We start from the raw sequence: 20,002 nt of genomic DNA on the forward strand, positions 1-20,002 counted from the left end.
TTAAGATTCCTTTTGTTTCCTCATTAATTTGGCGGACCCTTCTGTCCAGAACTTGTGGGATGTCATCATCTTCATCATGTTGGCAGATACTCCAGCATGGCCTGCCGGCCGCAGTCCACAAGCTCACCGGCTCCGCGGTCGCTCATTCGCGCTCCCGCCAGCCCCAGCCGGAGCCAGACAGCACATCCTCGCAGCGGACACCGTCTGCTCCCTGAAAAGCTTGCTTTTCAAGAACTGCCTCTACCTCTGAACCTCAGCTTAGATCCACCTTTCTCTTTTTTCCTTTCTTTCTTTTCTTTTCTTTCTTTTTTTTTTTTTTTTTTTTTTTTGAGACAAAGTCTTGCTCTGTCGCCCAGGCTGGAGTGCAATGGCGCGATCTCGGCTCACTGTAACCACCGCTTCGCGGGTTCAAGCGATTCTCCTGCCTCAGCCACCCGAGCAGCTGGGAATACAGGCACCTGCCACCACGCCCAGCTAATATTTATACTTTTAGTAGAGGTGGAGTTTCGCCATGTTGGCCAGACTGGTCTCAAACTCCTGACCTCAAGTGATCCACCCACCTCGGCCTCCCAAAGTGCTGGGTTAACAGGCGCAAGCCACTGCGCCCAGCCGGATCTGCCTTTCTCTTACAGGATTCCTAGACACTTAATTTTTTGGTTTGGTTTGTTTCTTTTTTGAGACAGGGTCTCCACTCCGTGGCCCAGGCTGGAGTGCAGTGGTGCGATCCCGGCTCACTGTAGCCTCCGTCTCCCAGGCTCACGGGATCCTTACACCTGAAGGCCTCCCGGCCTCCCGAGTAGCTGGGACCACAGGCACCCCCCCACCACACCTGCTACTTTTTAAATTTTTTGTAGAGCGAGGTCTCACTGTGTTGGCCATACTGGTCTCACATTCCTGGCCTCAAGTGATCCCCCCGCCTTGGCCTCCCAAAGGTGGAGATTACAGGCGTGAACCACCGCGCTGGCCTGAGCCTCAGTGTTTGAACCATCTAAGTTTACAAGCATTGACACACGCACCATCTTGTTGTTTTTCTAAATCTCACGTTATTGTTTGTATACTGGTTACCTGTAGTTGGCTTTGGAGCTGGAAGTAGACAGAGCTAACATCGGTTTGCACACAGGAACCGAGGGAGGTCGCAAAAAGGTAGCGCGAGCGGCCTCGGTGGCCCACAGCAACCTCCCAGGCGTTCGGGAGTGAGGGGGTCTGCGACTGCGCGCGCGCGGTCACGTGGCCCGGAGGACGCGGCGCAGGCGCAGGGAGAGGCGGCTCCTTGCTGGGTGAGCGCGCTGACGGGGGCGCGGGGGCGCCGGGGCGCCGGGGTGGTGGGAGAGCGCTGCTAGCTGAGCTGGAGTCCCGGCTCCAGTACCCGCCACGGACGCTGAGAGGGTGCCCGGGGTCAGACCTGCCAGGTGGGAACCGGCAGTGGGGAGGATGGGGAGGCGGGTTGCGCAGATTCGCGGAAACGCTGCAGGTTGTGGAGAAACTGTCTAGACTGGCTCCTTTTCCCTGAATGCCAGTTTAGTGGCCTCGTCTGATGAGGAAAAAATTAAGAAATAGATTTCAGAGACCCTATTTCTCTCTCTCTCCCTCCTCTCCTCCTTTTTTTCTTTTCTGTTCATTTTGAGCCTTACGAAACTATAGTGCCAGTATCCTGGTTTGGATCCTGAAACAAAAAGAACACTAGTGAAAAAACTAACAAAGGTTGTGGTTTAGTTAATAGCATGTAGCCATGTTAATGTCTTAATTTTGATAAATTGTACACAAATGTTAACATTAGAGGAATTTGGGTAAAGGGTATACAGGAATACAGGAATTCTTAGCACTATCTTGGCAACTTACTGTAAATCTAAAATTATTCTAAAATGAAAAGTTAAAATCCTAAAGCAAATCCTGGTGCGTTAGTTCACCAGGAAGGACTCAAGTTAGTTCCTCTTTGCTAAGGAATTAGGCATCTGTTTGACCAACTTGTTTGCTAAGGCAGAGTTGTCAGGCTACTGAGTGTAGATTCTTCTATCCAAAGGTTTCCGTGCAGGAATCGGTTTTCTCTTTCGATTCTATCAAATATCTTTGGAACATCTGTTATGCATAAGCAAACAAGACACACACAGTCTCTGCACAAGGGAATATACAGTCAATCTAGGTCAGGTAGGAAGTAAGCACTATTAAAAAGGTGCAGTGAAACCTCTCTGAACAGGGAAGACTCATGTAGAAGAAATCATATCTGGTCCTAGGGAGTCAGGAAGGCTGCTGTAGGGAGTGCTGTCCTGAACTGAGGGGGGCCTGAGAGGAGACAGCCTTCCTGGGGTGAAGAATGCCACCAACAGAGGCTTGCAGCTGACCAAGCTGATCTGAGGGAGGAGCCCTGGGAGCAGCTGCAGTTCCTCTTACGTGGAAACAGACTACATCCAGGGAGTACTGCCAGATGAAACGGAAGGTGAAAACTGGAGCTCTGTTGTAAAAAAAAAAAAAAAAAAAAAAAAAAAAAAAAAAAAAACTCCTTTTAAAAAGTTGAATACTTTATTTATTTATGATTTATTTATTTGGAGTTTCAGCTGGGCGTGGTAGCTCACGTCTGTAATCCCAGCACTTTGGGAGGCTGGCAGGTGGATCACCTGAGGTCAATAGTAAGACCAGCCTGACCAACATGGTGAAACCCCATGTCTACAAAAATACAAAAATTAGCTGGGCGTGGTGGTGGGCACCTGTATTCCTAGCTACTTGGGAGGCTGAGGTGGGAGAATCACTTGAACCTGGGAGACGGAGGTTGCAGTGATCCCAGGAAGCGCCACTGAACTCCAGTGTGGGCAACAGAGCAAGACTTGTCTTAAAAAAAGAAAAAAGAAACAGTTTTCGCTCTTGTTACAATGGCATCGTCTCAGCTCACTGCAATGATCACTTCCCAAGTTCAATAGATTCTCCCACCTCAGCCTCCCAAGTAGCTGGGATTACAAGTGCCTGCCACCATGCCCAGCTAATTTTTGAATTTTTATTAGAGGCAGGGTTTCACCGTGTTGTCCAGGCTAGTTTCAAACTCCTGACCTCAGGTGATCTGCCTGTCTCAGCCTCCCAAAGTGCTGGGGTTACAGGTGTGAGCCATCTCACTTGGACTAAACTTTTTTTTTTTTCTTTTTTTTTGAGACAGAGTTTCACTCTTGTTACCCAGGCTGGAGTGCAATGGCGCGATCTCGGCTCACCGCAACCTCCGCCTCCTGGGTTCAGGCAATTCTCCTGCCTCAGCCTCCTGAGTAGCTGGGATTACAGGCACGCGCCACCATGCCCAGCTAATTTTTTGTATTTTTAGTAGAGACGGGGTTTCACCATGTTGACCAGGATGGTCTCGATCTCTTGACCTCGTGATCCACCCGCCTCGGCCTCCCAAAGTGCTGGGATTACAGGCTTGAGCCACCGTGCCCGGCCCGACTAAACTTTTTTTAAAAAGGAAAACAGGGTGACAATAACTACAATTATACATGCCATGGGAGCCATGGAATGTTTTAGAGCAAGAGAGGGACATCATTTGGTTTGTGCTTGGATATTATTGACTTGGCACCAGTATGTAGTTTGGTTTGAAGTAGCCCAAATAGGGCCAGCCCAGGAGAATTAGAGAAGTTCAACCAGGGCAGTGAAATTAATGTACAAAGAGTGACACGATTTGGGAAGATTTTTGTGGGTCTAGAAGAGATAGCAACTGAAGGCATGAGAGGGCCAAAGAGGAAAAAACAATTCCAAAGTTTTGCACCTGAGTGTTTTGGAGCATGGTTGATGCATTTGCAGAAATAGAGGACTCAGGAGGAGACCTGGGTTGGGGGCTGGGAGTGTAGTAAGTTTGTTTTTGAACAAGATGTGCTTGGATTGCTGGCAGGATATCCAGCTGGAGATGTGTATTTGAAAGTAGTAAGAGAGAAAGCCAAACATATACAAGGGACAGGAAGAAGAAAAAGAGCCTGAGAGGACAGATATGAAGCAGCCAGGGAAGGAGGAGGATCAGACTTCTATTTCTTGGGGCTTTGGGAGCCAAGGTGGACCCAGGACCTGGACTTTGTGAGTCAGGAGTGTCACAGCTCCTGCAAAGGTATAGGAGGCTGAGGAATGAGACTTGATCTTGGATTTAGCTATTAGTAAGTCATTGGTCATCTTTCAAAGAGTTGTTTTAGTGGAAAAGTGGGATGACTGCTAACAGACTGTAATCTATTCATCCTAAAGCCTTTCCCAAGTGCCCAGAGGACTGGGCAAACAGCCAGAAATATTGTTACTAGTTCTGGCTCTACTGCAAACTATCATTGTATTTGGGGCAAGTCATGTATGCCTGGACTCGAATAGAAAAAAATACAACCCAGCCAGGTGCGGTGGCTCATGCCTGTAATCTCAGCACTTTGGGAGGCCGAGGCAGGAGGATCATCTGAGGTCAGGAGTTCAATACCAGCGTGGCCCACTTGGTGAAATCCCTTCTCTACTAAAAATACAAAAATTAGCTGGGTGTGGGTGGTGGGTGCCTGTAATCCCACCTACTTAGGAGGCTGAGGCAGGAGAATCGATTGAACCCTGAAGGCAGAGGTGTCAGTGAACCAAGATTGCATCACTGCACTCCAGCCTGGGGACAGAGAAAGAATCCCTCTCATGAGTGAATGAATGAATAAACAAACCATCGACTGGATATGGTGGCTCACACCTGTAATCCCAGCATTTTGGGAGGCTAAGGCAGGTAGATCACAAGGTCAGGAGATGGAGACCATCCTGTTCAACATGGTGTAACCTGTCTCTACTAAAAATACGAAAAAATTAGCTAGACATGGTGACACACACCTGTAGTCCCAGCTCCTCAGAAGGCTGAGGCAGGAGAATCGCTGAAACCCAGGAGGCAGAGGTTGCAGTGAGCTGAGATGGCACCACTGCACTCCAACTTGGAGACAGAGCAAGACTCTGTCTCAAACAAAACAAAACAAAACAAAACAAAAAAAATCCATCTCCACTTCTGGTTGGCTCTGTTAACTCAGTCTCTATACTTCAGTTTAATTTTCTATATGTAATAAACAATAATAGTATCTTGTAGAGTGTTTATAAATATAATAATCTAAAGGTACTTAAAACTGTCTAGCACATGGAAAGCAGGCAACAAATGCTACATATTATTATATATCATTTTTTGTTTGAGGGGGTGGGATGGATTCTTGCTCTGTTGCCCAGGCTGGAGTGCAGTGGAGTGATCTCAGCTCACTACAACCTCTGCCTTCTAGGGTCAAGCCATTCTCCTGCCTCAGCCTCCCAAAGGTGGGAGCCACCACATCCAGCCTAGTATATACTCTTATTAGCATAATGTCTGGGAAAGTCATCCGTGTTGTTGCATATATCAGAAATGCGTTGTTCTTTACTGACAAATATATTCCGTTGTATGGACATACCAGAATTTCTTTGTTTTACTGCAAATGGACACTTGGGTTGTTTCCAATTTTTGACAAATTGAGTGATGTGTGAACATTCATGGTGAAATTCCATCTCTACTAAAAATACGAAAAATAGCTGAGCATGGTGGCAGGCACCTGTAATCTCAGCTACTCGGGAGGCTGAGGCAGGAGAATCGATTGAACCCTGAAGGCAGAGGTGTCAGTGAACCAAGATCACACCACTACACTCCAGCCTGGAGAAAATATTCACACATCTTTGTATGGACAGAGGGTTCTATTTCTCTTGAGTAAATCCTGAAGAATCCAGTTGCCGGTCACATGTTTATAGGAAGATGTCAAATTGTTTTCCACAGTGGTTGTACCGTGGTTTACTCACACCACCAGTGTATGAGAGTTTGAGTTACTCCACATCCTCAGCAGCACTTGGAATTGTCAGTGCTGTGCATTGGAATCTCACTGTGGTTTAAGTTATAGTTGCCTGATGACTAATGATGCTGAGCATCTTTCCATTCAAGTATCTTCTTTTGCGATATATCTGTTCAAATCTTTTAAGGGTCCTTGTTTTTAACATTGAAAATACGTGGCATTTTGACCCTAAAAATGACAATTCCTTAGCACATGGTCAGATTTATTTGGTATCTACATAAGGTTTTAATAGTGGAAGAATAGAGAGATCCCCACAACAAATGCAAGACAGATTAAATTTCTTTAGAAGTTTTGGCAAGCAACTACTTAAACAGCAGGATATTTAGAGGAAAAATGTCAGATATGTTTACCCCACACCCCACTTTTTTTTAAATGAACCTTGAGAGAAGGATGAAATATTTCTAAATAGTTGTAGCAAAGCAACTGTTTTGAAATGCCTGGTGGTGAAAGTCCCTCTTAGCTGCACTCTGAACTGGAGGCACAAGGTTGAGCATTTTGGCTTCTCCTGGCTGCTTCATGTCACGAGGTAGGTGACTGGGCTGGTCTCCGCACAGGGTGGGCTCAGTGATGCTAGTTGATCTGTAGCCATTTTTACCAGTTTTCTGCTGGGAAGAAAGGCAGATGTAACTCCTCTGTGTCTGGTGTGGAGTCCTGCTAGGGTGCTGGTTTTCTTTTTCTGCCCTAGAGGCAAGTACAGTCTCACCAAACCTGCTCTGGATGGCCTGAGATTGGATAGGAGCTCCGTGGGTTCCACATTGGTTGATTCAACCAACCAGGATTTAAAATATTTGGGAAAAAAAAATCCACAGTGTTCCAAAAACAAAGACGAATTTGCAGCACTCAGAGTACAAGATTAAATCCACAGGAATGAAGCCGGGCACAGTGGCTCATGCCTGTAATGCCAGGACTTTGGGAGGCCGAGGTGGGTGGATCATCTGAGGTTGGGAGTTCGAGACCTGCCTGACCAACATGGAGAAACCCTGTCTCTACTAAAAATACAAAATTAGCCAGCTGTGGTGGCACATGCCTGTAATCGCAGCTACTTGGGAGGCTGAGGCAGGAGAATCACTTGAACCTAGGAGGCGGAGATTGTGGTGAGCCGAGATCATGCCATTGCACTCTAGCCTTGGCAACAAGAGCAAAACTGTCTCAAAATCAATCAGTCAATCCACAGGAATGAAGTAATGTATAGGCATTGTATTCGATATAAGTAATTTAGAGACAATTGAAAATATAAAGTACACAGGAGGATGTGCCTAGGTAATATGTAAATACAATACTTTTTTATTAATAAATTTTTAAAAATTTTTTGAGACAGAGTGTTGCTCTGTAGCCCAAGCAGCTGGAGTGTCAAGGCACAGTTATGGCTCACTGCAGCCTCCACCTCCCAGACCCAAACATTTCTCCCACCTCAGTTTCCTGAGTAGCATGTGCCACCAACTAAGTTTTAAAAATTTTTTTGTAGAAATGGATTCTCACTTTGTTGCCCAGGCTGTTCTCAAATTCCTGGGCTCAAGCAATCCTCCAGCTGTAGACTCCCAAAGCCTTGGTATTACAAGTGTGAGCCACCATGCCTGGCCAATAATTTGAGGATACAAGAAAATCCCTAGGGGTCCTGGAACCAGTTTGCTTTGTATTCCTTAGAGTGATTGTATTTCAGTTTGTTCGTTTATTCCTCCCTTCCTTTATTCAGTTATTAAACAAGTATTTATTGAGTGTGGTGTATATCTGCTCCCCACCCCAACGTGGTGCCTCACTCCTATGATCCCAGCTATTCTGGAGGCTGAGTTAGGAGAATCACTTGAGCCCATGAGTTGGAGACCAGCCTGGACAACATGGCTAGACCTCATCTCTCAAACAAGCAAATAAAAAGACAAAACCCTTCTCTCCTTCTGGAACTCCCATTCTACTGCAGGCCATCCAGAGCAGGTCTGGCCTATGGTGGGGAAACGCTGCGCTGCCCTCCCTGTCCAGGTGCATTACAGGTCAGGGCCGCGCCACCTTCCGCCACTCTGGACTCCCGCTTTTGCACTGGCTTCCCCTTTCTTATTGGCCCTGGTTTTAGTGGTGGGATTTTAAAAATGGATGAAATATGGAGGAGTGTGCTAGAAGGTCGTAAGTGCTAAGGAGAAAAATAAAACAGAGAAGTGGGATAGGGAAGAGAGTTTGCAGTTTTGGAAGGTGTGGCAGGAAAGGCCCCGCTGAAAAGGTGACACTAAAGACACAAAGAGAGTGAGGAACCAGCTGTGCAAATACAGCAGCCTTCTCCTTATCCATGCTTTGGCCTTCCAGGTTTCAGTTACTGGAGATCAACCACTGTAGAAAAATATTATATATAATAAGATATTTTCTTTTTCTTTCTTTTTTGAGATGGAGTTTTGCTCTGTAGCTCAGGCTGGAGTGCAGTGGCTTGATCTTGGCTCACTGAAACTTCTGCCTCTCAGGTTCAAGAATTCTCCTGCCTCAGCCTCCTGAATAGCTGGGACTACAGGCGTGTACCACTATATCTGGCTAAAAAAAATTTTTTTTTGAGATGGAGCCTCTCCCTGTCACCCAGGCTGGAGTGCAGTGGCACAACCTCGGCTCACAGCAACCTCTGCCTCATGGGTTCAAGCGATTTTCTTGCCTCAGCCTCCCGAGTAGCTAGGATTACAGGCCATTGTACCCAGCTAATTTTTGTATTTTTAGTAGAGACAGGGTTTCACTATGTTGGCCAGGCTGGTCTCGAACTCCTGGCCTAAAATGATCCGCCTACCTCGATCTCCCACAGTGCTGGGATTACAAGCATGAGCTACCTTGCTCAGCCTCATTTTCTATTTCTGTACAGACATAACTAGCAGAGGTTTTGAATTAGGGAAAGTGAATAGGTAAGAGGGAAGAAAGTGCCTCTCCTTCCTTCTCTCCCCCTCTTTCTCAAATCGTGCCAAACCTGTGTTCAGAACACTCCACTACAGTAAAAATCTTTCAATCACCTAAGACTTTACAGTCATCTCTGACCTCATGCCTGTGTACACTGTTTTTTCCTATACATATGCGTACCTATATATGTACCTGTGATAAAGTTTGTGGCTCTAAAAAAGTAGAAAAGTTAGCCCAGTGTGGTGGCACATGCCTGTAGTCCCAGCTACTCGGAAGACTTAGGCAGAAGAATTGCTTAAGCCTGGGTGGTACAAGTTGCAGTGAGCTGAGGTCACACCACTGCACTCCAGCCTGGGTGACAGAGCAAGATCCTGTCTCAAAAAGAAAAGATAAGAAATAGAAAATGAACCAGGTGGGGCTGTAGGAGAGACTGTAAGTGCCTTGAGCACCTGAAGTAGATAAGGGCTGAGAAGGGATGGATGTAGAATGCTCCTCTAACATGAATGCTCTTAGTCACTGGAAGTCTCATTTTCAGAGACTTCTGAATTTTGTATTGCTCTAAAGTTTGTGTAAGTAAGACCAGGTGCGGTGGCTCACACCTGTAATTCCAGCACTTTGGGAGGCTGAGGCTGGTGGATCACCTGAGGTCAGGAGATTGAGACCATCCTGGCTAACACAGTAAAACCCTGTCTCTAAAAAAAAAGTCCTGAAATGTTAAATAATTATCATTGAATTGCAAGGGCATTTATGTGTAAGTACCTTCATTGCTGGGATATTTATGCCTGTATAATACAAGAAGAAACTTTTTTCCCCTGTAAAACTCAACTTTATTATACAGTCATGTACCAAATTATGTTTCCATGACAGACCACATAGACAGTGGTGGTCTCATAAGATACTATTTATTTTTACTGTTCCTTTTCTATGTTTAGGTATGTTTACATACACAAATATTAACTATATATAATGATTTCCTACAGTATTCAGTACTGTAACATGCTGTACAGGTTTGTAGACTAGAAACTATAGGCTACACCATGTAGCCCAGGTGTGTAGTAGGCTATACTGTCTAGGTCTGTGTATGTATGTACGTGTGCTCTATGATGTTCATACAATGATGAAATTGCCTAACAACACATTTCTCAGAATGTATTCCCATCATTAAGTGACACATGACTTTACTGATGGATTTTATTTTTCATTTTGTTTGTTAGGTTTTTTTTTTTTTTTGAGACGGAGTTTCGCTCTTGTTATCCAGGCTGGAGTGCAATGGCGCGATCTCGGCTCACCGCAACCTCCGCCTCCTGGGCTCAGGCAATTCTCCTGTCTCGGCCTCCTGAGTAGCTGGGATTACAGGCACGCGCCACCATTCCCAGCTAATTTTTTGTATTTTTAGTAGAGACGGGGTTTCACTATGTTGACCAGGATGGTCTTGATCTCTTGACCTCGTGATCCACCCACCTCGGCCTCCCAAAGTGCTGGGATTACAGGCTTGAGCCACTGCGCCCGGCCTAGGTTTTTTGTTTTTTTAATTGTAAATTGACAGATTATAGCTGTCTATATTTATGAGGTACAAAGTGATGTTATGGTTTATGAATACAATGTAGAATAATTAAATCAAGTTGATTAATATATCTATCATCTCAAATACTTATTATTGTTGTGGTGAGAACATTTAAAATTTATGAGCAATTTTGAAATGTACAAACATTTTCGTTTATTATATTCAGCATGCTGTGCAATGTATTCCAAAGGATAAAATCTTATTCTTCTCTCTAACTAGGACTTTGTGCCCTTTGACCATCATCTCCCTATTCCTCCCATCCTCCAACCTCTGGTAACCACCATTTTTCTTTCTGCTTCTTTGAGTTTGATTTATTTTTGATTTTATATATAAGGGAGATTTGGTATTTGTCTTTCTGTGCCTGGCTTATTACATTTAGGATAATATTTTCCAGTTCCATCTATGAGGTCCCAAATAATAAGATTTCCTTCTTTTTCAAGGCTGACTAGTATTCCTTTGTGTGTATATACACACGCACGCACACACATGCACACATGTGCACACACACACACGCACACACCCCACGCCACATTTTATTCACCTATTCATCTTTGATGGACGCTTAGGTTGATTCCATTTCTTGGCTATTGTGAATAGTGAGTGCTGCAGTGAATGAGGGAATGCAGACATCTCTTTGGCATACTAATTTCAAATGTTTTGGGTAAATACCCAGAAGTGGGATTGTTGGATCTACTGATGGTTTCCTAACTACCCTTCTTCTTAACTACAGACAACCCGTTTTTTCTTATACTTAAGACGACACTTGAACAATGAGCAAGGTGGCGAGGTCATCAAGTGAGTCAGACGTGCAGCTCTGGGAAACAGAAGAGGATGACATGACAGAAGGTGATTTAGGGTATGGCCTCAGAAGGAAACCCGGTAGTATTTATGAAGTAGAAGTTTCACATAGGTCTAGAAAAAAATCAGATGGAAAGAACTTTAGCCCTCCTCCATTTCCAAGAAAGGGAGAAGAAAGAAGTGAAGCAATTTTTCAGTATTCCATGCATAAGAGCTTGCAAGATACACAACCTCAAGTGACCAGAATTTCCAATTACAGACGACAAAGTAACATTGGTAAGAATGCTGAATTTCCTCTCCTTTCTTTCTCCTGTGAATATTATCAAAGCTATAGCCCTTCCAAAACCTAAAATAAATAACCATAGTGGATTTTAGAAACTTTTTTTTTTCCTAGATGGAGTCTTGCCTTTGTTGCCCAGGCTGGAGTGCAGTGGCACAATCTCGACTCACTGCAACCTTTGCCTCCTGGGCTCAAGCAATTCTCCTGTCTCAGCCTCCAGAGTAGCTGGGATTACAGGTGTGTACCACCACACCCAGCTAATTTTTGTATTTTTAGTAGTGACAGGGCTTCACCATGTTGGCCAGAGTGGTCTCAAACTCCTGACTACAAATGATCTGCCAACCTCAGCCTCCCTAATGCTGGGATTACAGGTGTAAGCCACCACACCCGGCCTTTAGAATTTATCTTTATTCATCTCTTGGGATTGGTGGTAGTACAAAAGTAGTTGATATTTATATTTCTAAATATTGTACAAATTTGAAATACAGTAGTTATTATGCATCAATAATATGTTTGTTAATGATATCTGATTACCAACCTTGCCTTTTTTTGATGTATTTTTTTTGTAGGCAATAAATATTTATTGGGCATTATTAGGTGCCAGGCACAAGTCTAATTTCTGAGAATAATGTCAGTAAATGAAATATACAAAGGCCCTAATGCCATAGATTATACATTCCAATAGAGGAGATAGAAAATAAACCTACAGGCTGGGCACAGTGGCTCATGCCTGTAATCCCAGCACTTTGGGAGGCCCAGGCAGCTGGATCATCTGAGGTCAGGAGCTTGAGACCAGCCTGGCCAACATAGTAAAACCCCATCTCTACTAAAAATACAAAAATTAGCTGGGCGTGGTGTCACGTGCCTGTAGTCTCAGCTACTCAGGAGGCTGAGGCACAAGAATTGCTTGAACCTAGGAGGTAGAGGTTGTGGTGAGCCAAAATTGTGCCACTGCACTCCAGCTTGGGCAATAGAGCAAGACTTTTTCTCAAAAACAAAACAGCCGGGCGCGGTGGCTCAAGCCTGTAATCCCAGCATTTTGGGAGGCCGAGGCGGGTGGATCACGAGGTCAAGAGATCGAGACCATCCTGGTCAACATGGTAAAACCCAGTCTCTACTAAAAATACAAAAAAATTAGCTGGGCATGGTGGCGCGTACCTGTAATCCCAGCTACTCAGGAGGCTGAGGAAGGAGAAATGCCTGAACCCAGGAGGCGGAGGTTGCGGTGAGCCGAGATCACGCCATTGCACTCCAGCCTGGGTAACAAGAGCAAAACTCCGTCTCAAAATAAATAAATAAATAAACTTTAAAAAACAAACAAACAAACAAAAAATCCCTACAAATCAACAAATGCATAACATTGGACAGTGATAAGTGAAGGGATAGTGAGTGATTATGGGGAATGGGGTGCTACTATTTCAGGCCAGGGGTAGGAAGGCCTCACTAAAGAGGTGACTTTTTTTTTTCTTTTTTAAAGAGACAGGGTCTCACTGTCACCATGGTAGAGTGCAATAGCACGAATACAGCTCACTGCAACCTCAAACTCCTGGGCTTAAACAACCCTCTTACCTCAGCCTCCTGAGTAGCTGAAACTACAGGCACATGCCACTACACTCAGCTAATTAAAAAAAAAAAAATTCTAGAGATAAGGTCTCTCTGTGTTGCCCAGGCTGGTTTCAAACTCCTGACCTCAAGCAGTCCTCCCACCGTGGCCTGAGCACCAGGATGAAGTGGGGAGTAAGGCAGTGGCTCTTTGGGAAAGGAGTGTTCTAGGAAGAACAGAGATGCTTATTTTTTTTTTTTAATTTTTTTTTTTGAGACAGAGTTTCGCTCTTGTTACCCAGGCTGGAGTGCAATGGCGCGATCTCGACTCACCGCAACCTCCGCCTCCTGGGTTCAGGCAATTCTTCTGCCTCAGCCTCCTGAGTAGCTGGGATTACAGGCATGCGCCACCATGCCCAGCTAATTTCTTGTATTTTTAGTAGAGACGGGGTTTCACCATGTTGACCCGGATGGTCTCGATCTCTTGACCTCATGATCCACCCGCCTCGGCCTCCCAAAGTGCTGGGATTACAGGCTTGAGCCACTGCGCCCGGCCCCAGAGATGCTTATTTTAAGATGTCATGAAATTTTCAAAAATTGTCAAAACAAAATTTGTCTTAATTTATCATAACCCAAAAGAAATTATACCTTACCTTATGGAAATACTAAAATTCAGCATCATATTGTGATAGAATATTACAACTCCAAAATGATCTGGAATCTGTGGATGAGTCCATACCTGTACCATGGCACCAGCTCTGAATCTTTTGTAATCTGTGTTGTAAAACTTTCTCTTCTGAAACTTCCCCACAAAGTTGAACAAACACAAATTAGAACAACATGAGAGTGATTTAAGAAACATGGTTTCGTCCAGGTGCGGTGGCTCACGCCTATAATCCCAGCACTTTGGGAGGCTGAGGCGGGTGGATTGCGAGGTCAAGAGATTGAGACCATCCTGGTCAACATGATGAAACCCCGTCTCTACTAAAAATACAAAAATTAGCTGGGCATGGTGGTGCGTGCCTGTAATCCCAGCTACTTGGGAGACTAAGGCAGGAGAATTGCTTGAACCCAGGAGGCGGAGGTTGCGGTGAGCCGATCGCGCCATTGCACTCCAGCCTGGGTAACGAGCGAAACTCCCATCTCAAAAAAAAAGAAAAAAAAAAAAAAAAGAAAGAAACGCGGTTTCAGATTTACAAAAAACATGGCAGCTCAGGGTTCATCCCCATCCTTCAAAATCCCTCTTGAAATTAGAATGGGATGATTTTTGTATTTTTCATCCAATTTCTTATTGTGTGTAGAGAATGGATACTGTTTGCAAGCAAAATGTTGAAAACGGAGCATCATACTAAGATGCCTTTATAAAAATATGAAGAAACACTGGCGTATAAATAAGATTGACTGCTAATAGTATGGGTTATAAACTTTTTACCAAAGTTGGCCCTATCTATGACTAATAGGTAATTTACAAAATACCACAAATTTAGTGACTTGAAACAACACAAATTTATTATTTTACAATTCTGTAGATTAGAAGTCTCAAACAGGCTGGGTGTGGTAGCCGATACCTATAATCCCAGCATTTTGGGAGGCTGAGGTGGGAAAATTGCTTGAGGCCAGGAGTTTGAGACTAGCCTGGTCAACATAGACCCTAACTCTACAAAAAAAATTTAAAAATTAGCCAGGTGTAGTGGTGTCCACCTGTAGTCCCAACTACTCAAGAAGCTGAAGCAGGAGCACTGCAGCTTGAGCAATAGAGCAAGACCCTCTCTCTGTGGAAAAAAGAGTCCCAAATAAATTTCACTGGGCTAGAGCCATGGCATTGGCAGAGTGGGTGCATTCCTTCTGGAGGTTCAGCGGGGAGACTCTCTATTCTCTTGCCTTTTCTAGCTCCAGAGGCTGCCTGCATTCCTTGGCTCGTAGCCCCCTCCCCATCTTCAAAGCCATCTTCAAAGAAGGACAATGGCTGAGTCTTTCTCATATCATATCACTCTGACATTGACCCTCTCGCCTCCCTCTTTCATTTATAAGGACTCTTAGGAGTACACTGGACTCATTTGGATAATCTGGAGTACTCTCTTGTCTCAGAATCCTTAGTCTCATTGCATCTGCAAAGTCCCTTTTTCCATGTGTTCACAGCTTCTGGAAATTGGCATGTGGACATCATATTCTGCCTACCACAAGTATTAATAGAACAGAACTTGTCACTGCCAACCCAGAGTCACTCTGTCCCTCTTGGAAGCTTGTATTATCCACCACAGTACAAACATGATTTAGGTTTAGTCTTAGATACTGTCATGTTAATGAAAGTTCAGAATAGCAAAGAAAGTTGTATTGAGAAGTATTTTTCAAAGTAAACATTCTTCTCAAAATACTCTTGCTTATAACTTACCACTTTAATTTTTTTTTTTTTTACTGCCTTTGAGAAAGAAAGGAAGATGAAGCTCTTAGAAAGCTCAATTTAACTTCTCAATTGATCATATTAAGGAGCAAATAATTGAAGTTATAGGAGACTTCAGTCATTCTTTTTGGAAAGAGATTATATTCAGGTTATTTCTTTTTTGTGTGTGAGATAGAATTTCACTCTCATTGCCCAGACTGGAGTGCAGTGGTGTGATCTTGGCTCATCACGACTTCTCACTCCCAGGTTCAAGCCATTCTCATGCCTCAGCCTCCCGAGTAGCTGGGATTACAGGCGCCCACGACCACGCCCAGCTAATTTTTATATTTGTTAGTAGAGACAGGGTTTCACCATATAGGCAAACCTGGTCTCGAACTCCTGAACTCCTGACCTCAGGTTATCCACCCTCCTCTGCCTCCCAGAGTGCTGGGATTAAGGCCTGAGCCGCTACACCCGGTCTTTTTTTTTTTTTTTTTTTTTTTCAGACAGTTTTGCTCTGTCACCTAAGCTGGAGTACACAGTGGTGAGATCTCAGCACACTGCAACCCCTATCTCCTGGGTTCAAGCAATTCTTCTGCTTTAGCCTTCTGAGTAGCTGGGATTACAGGAGCATGCCATCATGCTTGACTGATTTTTATATTTTTAGTAGATACAGGGTTTCATCATACAGACAGGCTGGTCTTGAACTCCTGACCTCAGGTGATCTGCCCACCTCAGCCTCCTAAAATGCTGAGATTACAGGTGTGAGCCACTGTGCCCAGACTTCAGGTTATTTAAATTATTTATTTATTTATTTAGAGACAGAATCTTACTCTGTCACCCAGGCTAGATTCCAATGGCATAATCTCGGCTCACTGCAACCTCTTCCTCCCAGGTTCAAGCAATTCTCCTGCCACAGTCTCTTGGGTAGCTGGGACTACAGGCGTGCGCCACTGTTTCTGGCTAATTTTTGTATTTTTAGTAGAGATGGGATTTCATCATGTTGGCCAGGCTGGTCTTGAACTCCTGACATCAGGTGATCTGCCCATCTTGGCCTCCCAAAGTGCTGGGATGATAGGTATGAGCCACTGTGCCTGGCCCACGTTATTTCTTATGTTTATACCACTATACAATTCAAGCTTAAGCCAAAACACCAAAATCTATTTATTTTACTCACTAACATTCATGTTTTTCTATATTCTTTTAGAGTCCTTTTTTTTTTTTTACATGGTCTTGCTCTGTTGCTCAGGCTAAAGTGGTATAGTCATAGCTCACTGCAGCCGCAAACTCCTGCACTCAAGTGATCCTCCCACCTCAGCCTCTCACGTAGCAGGGAGTACCAGCACATCACCACATCTAGCTATTTTTTTATTTTATGTTTTGTAGCGACAGAGGTCTGTGTTGCCTACGCCTGTTTCTAACTCCTGTTCTCAAGCAATCCTTAGAGTCCTTTTTGAAAAATCTTTTTATTCAAAAGTACAGTATGTGTCTTTTCATTTGTGAAATGTTTTACACGACATTTTTAACATGATTTGGTCTATTAAATTTTTTTTTTTTTTTTTTTTTGAGACAGAGTCACTCTGTTACCCAGGCTAGAGTACAGTGGCACAATCTTCATTACCTGCAACCTCCACCTCCTGGGTTGAAGCGATTCTCCTGTCTCAGCCTCTCAAGTAGCTGGCACTACAGGCTGGAACCACCACGCTCAGCTAATTTTTGTATTTTTAGTAGAGACGGGGTGTCACCATGTTGGCCAGGTTGGCCTTGAACTCCTGACCTCAAGTGATCCACCCGTCTCGGCCTCCTAAAATGCTGGGATTACAGGCGTGAGCCACTGCACCCAGTTGTGTATTATAATTTTCCTCTCCGCAATTTAGGGGATACCTACCTATATTTGGTAATTTGTAAACAAATGTCCTATGTTTAATTAGTTAAAATATTCAAAAATTTCCCCCTAATAGATTATTTTCTTCCCCCACACCAGTAGATTCAAATGCAGAGCTGTCAAATGAAGAATTAAGGCAATGTCTTCATGAAACTTTAGAGGTAGGTGATCTGGCTAATATAAAAATTCTCGGTTCTTGGCTGAGCGCAGTGGGTCATGCCTGTAATCCCAGCACTTTGGGAGGCCGAGGTGGGTGGATCACCTGAGGTTGAAAGTTCGAGGTCAGAGCCTGACCAACATGGAGAAACCCTGTCTCTACTAAAAATACAAAATTAGCCAGGCTTGGTGGCACATGCCTGTAATTCCAGCTACTTGTGAGGCTGAGGCAGGAGAATCACTTGAACCTGAGAGGCGGAGGTTTCAGTAAGCTGAGATCGTGCCATTGCACTCCAGCCTGGGCAACAAGAGCAAAACTCTGTCTCAAAAAAAAAAAATTCTCAATTCAGTTGGATCCCTGCAGTGGCTGCAGCGCTCTTGTCTTCTGCTGCTCTCCGTGCACTCTCCTTTTCGCTTCCAGAAACATGGCCTCCAGTGTGGCTGTCTCTGAAGGTGTCATCAGGGTGTTCAATGACATGAAGTTGTATAAGTCTTCAACACCAGAGGAGGTGAAGAAGCACAAGAAGGTGTGCTCTTCTGCCTGAGTAAGGACAAGAAGAACATCTTCCTGGAAGAGGGCAAGGAGATACTGGTGGGCAATGTGGGCCAGACAGTTGATGACCTCTGTTCCACCTTTGTCAAGATGCTGCCAGATAAGGACTGCCACTATGCCCTCTATGACACAACCTATGAGACCAAGTAGAGCAAGAAGGAGCACCTGGTTGTATTCTGGGCTTCTAAGTCTGTGCCCCTTAAGAGCAAAATGATCTATGCCAGCTCCAAGGATGCCATCAAGAAGCAGCTGACAGCCGGGCGCGGTGGCTCAAGCCTGTAATCCCAGCACTTTGGGAGGCTGAGGTGGGTGGATCACGAGGTCAAGAGATCGAGACCATCCTGGTCAACATGGTGAAACCCCATTTCTACTAAAAATACAAAAATTAGCTGGGCATGGTGGCGCATGCCTGTAATCCCAGCTACTCAAGAGGTTAAGGCGGGAGAATTGCCTGAACCCAGGAGGCGGAGGTTGCGGTGAGCCGAGATCGCGCCATTGCACTCTAGCCTGGGTAACAAGAGCGAAACTCCGTCTCAAAAAAAAAAAAGCAGCAGCTGACAGAGATCAAGCATGAATAAACAAACTGCTACGAGGAGGTCAGAGGAGGTCAAGGACCGCTGCACCCTGGCAGAGAAGCTACGGGGGCAGGGCCATCATCTCCTAGGGGGCCAAGCCTTTGTGAGCCCCTTCTGGCCCCCTGCCTGGAGCATCTGGCAGCCCCACACCTGCCCTTGGGGGTTGCAGGCTGCCTCTTATCCACCAGACTGGAGGGGCTGAGGGGATCCCAGCAGGGAGAGGGCAGTCCCTTCACCCCAGTTGCCAAACAGACCCCCCACTCCCTGGATATTCTTCCCTGGATTTTCCTCCTCCCTCCATCCCTGACTGGCCTTCTTAAACTGCTTTTGATCTTCTGATTCCTCTTGGGTTGAAGCAGACCTCCCACCAGGCACCCTAGTTGTAGGGGGTCCTGTGTTTTCTTTAACAACATCCCCACTCCCCACCTGGTCCTCCCCCTTCTCATGCTGCCAACTTCCAACTGCAATGGTGACTCTGTGCTTGTCTGTTTAGTTCGGTGTATAAATGGAATGTTGTGGAGATGACACCTCCCTGTGCTGGCTGGTTCCTCTCCCTTTTCCCCTGGTCACTGCAACTCGTGGAAACAGGACCAGTAAGGGACCTTTGATTAAAAAAAAAAAAAAGACGAAAAAAAAAAAAAAAAGCTTTTCATGTGAATAAAGTCCACTGATAGCTATTTTGTTTAAATGGTACCAAATCTGTGTGGAAGGCAAATTTTGGCTTTCCAGATTTTCTTGCTGAGCCACACTTTAGAGCTCATCATTTTCAACTGGCCTCCTCTGTTTCTTTTCCACCTCATCTCTTAAAGAAGCTGCCATGTAAACATCCCACCAGTCTTCCTTTCCACACCACTTCTCTAATCTCCTCCTGGAGAAAGTAAGTTACAACTTCCTTCCATCTGCCTTCCCTGTATGTATAGCTTCTACCAATCTGACTTAATTTAACTTTGGTTAAAGTCAGAAGCCCAGTCTCAGGTGGCCTGAGGAGCCCACTGCCTTGGTGGGAAGAGCAGTTTCTGTGAGGGGTGTCTGTCCTTTGGGAACTGGGAAGCCCACTTTAGTGTGCGTTTGGGTCTCCTCCTGTGAATGCCACTGTAATTGGCTGCCAAGACAAAGTACCACAAACTGGTAGCTTAGAACAACAGAAATATATCTGCTTTCGGTTCTAGAGGCTGAAGTTTGAAACCAAAGTTTCAGCAGTGCTCCCTCTGCAGGCTTTAGAGGAGAGTCCTCTGCCTCTTTGCTTCTGATGTTTGCTGCAATCCTTGGTGTGGTCCTTGGTTAGTGACTGCATAAATCCAACTGCTCCTCTGTCACATGGCCTTCTCCCTATGAATCTGTGTCCACATTGCCTTCATTTTATAAGGACACCAGTCATTGGATTGGGGCTTGCAGCTGCCTCCTTACCTTGATTCCCTACACAAGGAACTGCAACCTCAGTAAACAATGTGAAAGCCAACTGGGACTGGGCACGGTGGCTCATGCCTGTAATCCCAACACTTTGGGAGGCAGAGGCAGGTAGATCATTTGAAGTCAGGAGTTCAAGACCAGCCTGGCCAACATGGTGAAACCCCTGTCTCTA

At 45.0% G+C, this 20,002-nt stretch overlaps 1 protein-coding gene across 12 annotated transcripts in view; it reads left to right on the forward strand.

The window, feature by feature from the left end:
• The first annotated feature begins 1,222 nt into the window (after nucleotides 1-1,222).
• Nucleotides 1,223-20,002, forward strand: part of CCDC125 (coiled-coil domain containing 125) — a 62,584-nt gene continuing 43,804 nt past the window's right edge. For 2 of the 12 annotated variants that reach the window (XR_012513532.1, XM_074385123.1), the window contains exons 1-2: nucleotides 6,363-11,325; nucleotides 17,236-17,297. Coding sequence is in view for 10 of the 12 variants with exons in the window: in XM_074385123.1 (XP_074241224.1) it covers nucleotides 11,022-11,325; nucleotides 17,236-17,297 (366 nt within the window). In the remaining 2 variants the exon portion in view is untranslated. The other 10 variants (XM_074385108.1, XM_074385114.1, XM_010336545.3 and 7 more) reach the window with 10 other exon arrangements.

The sequence above is a fragment of the Saimiri boliviensis genome, chromosome 1 (assembly GCF_048565385.1).
Source record: "Saimiri boliviensis isolate mSaiBol1 chromosome 1, mSaiBol1.pri, whole genome shotgun sequence".
Lineage (NCBI taxonomy): Eukaryota > Metazoa > Chordata > Mammalia > Primates > Cebidae > Saimiri > Saimiri boliviensis.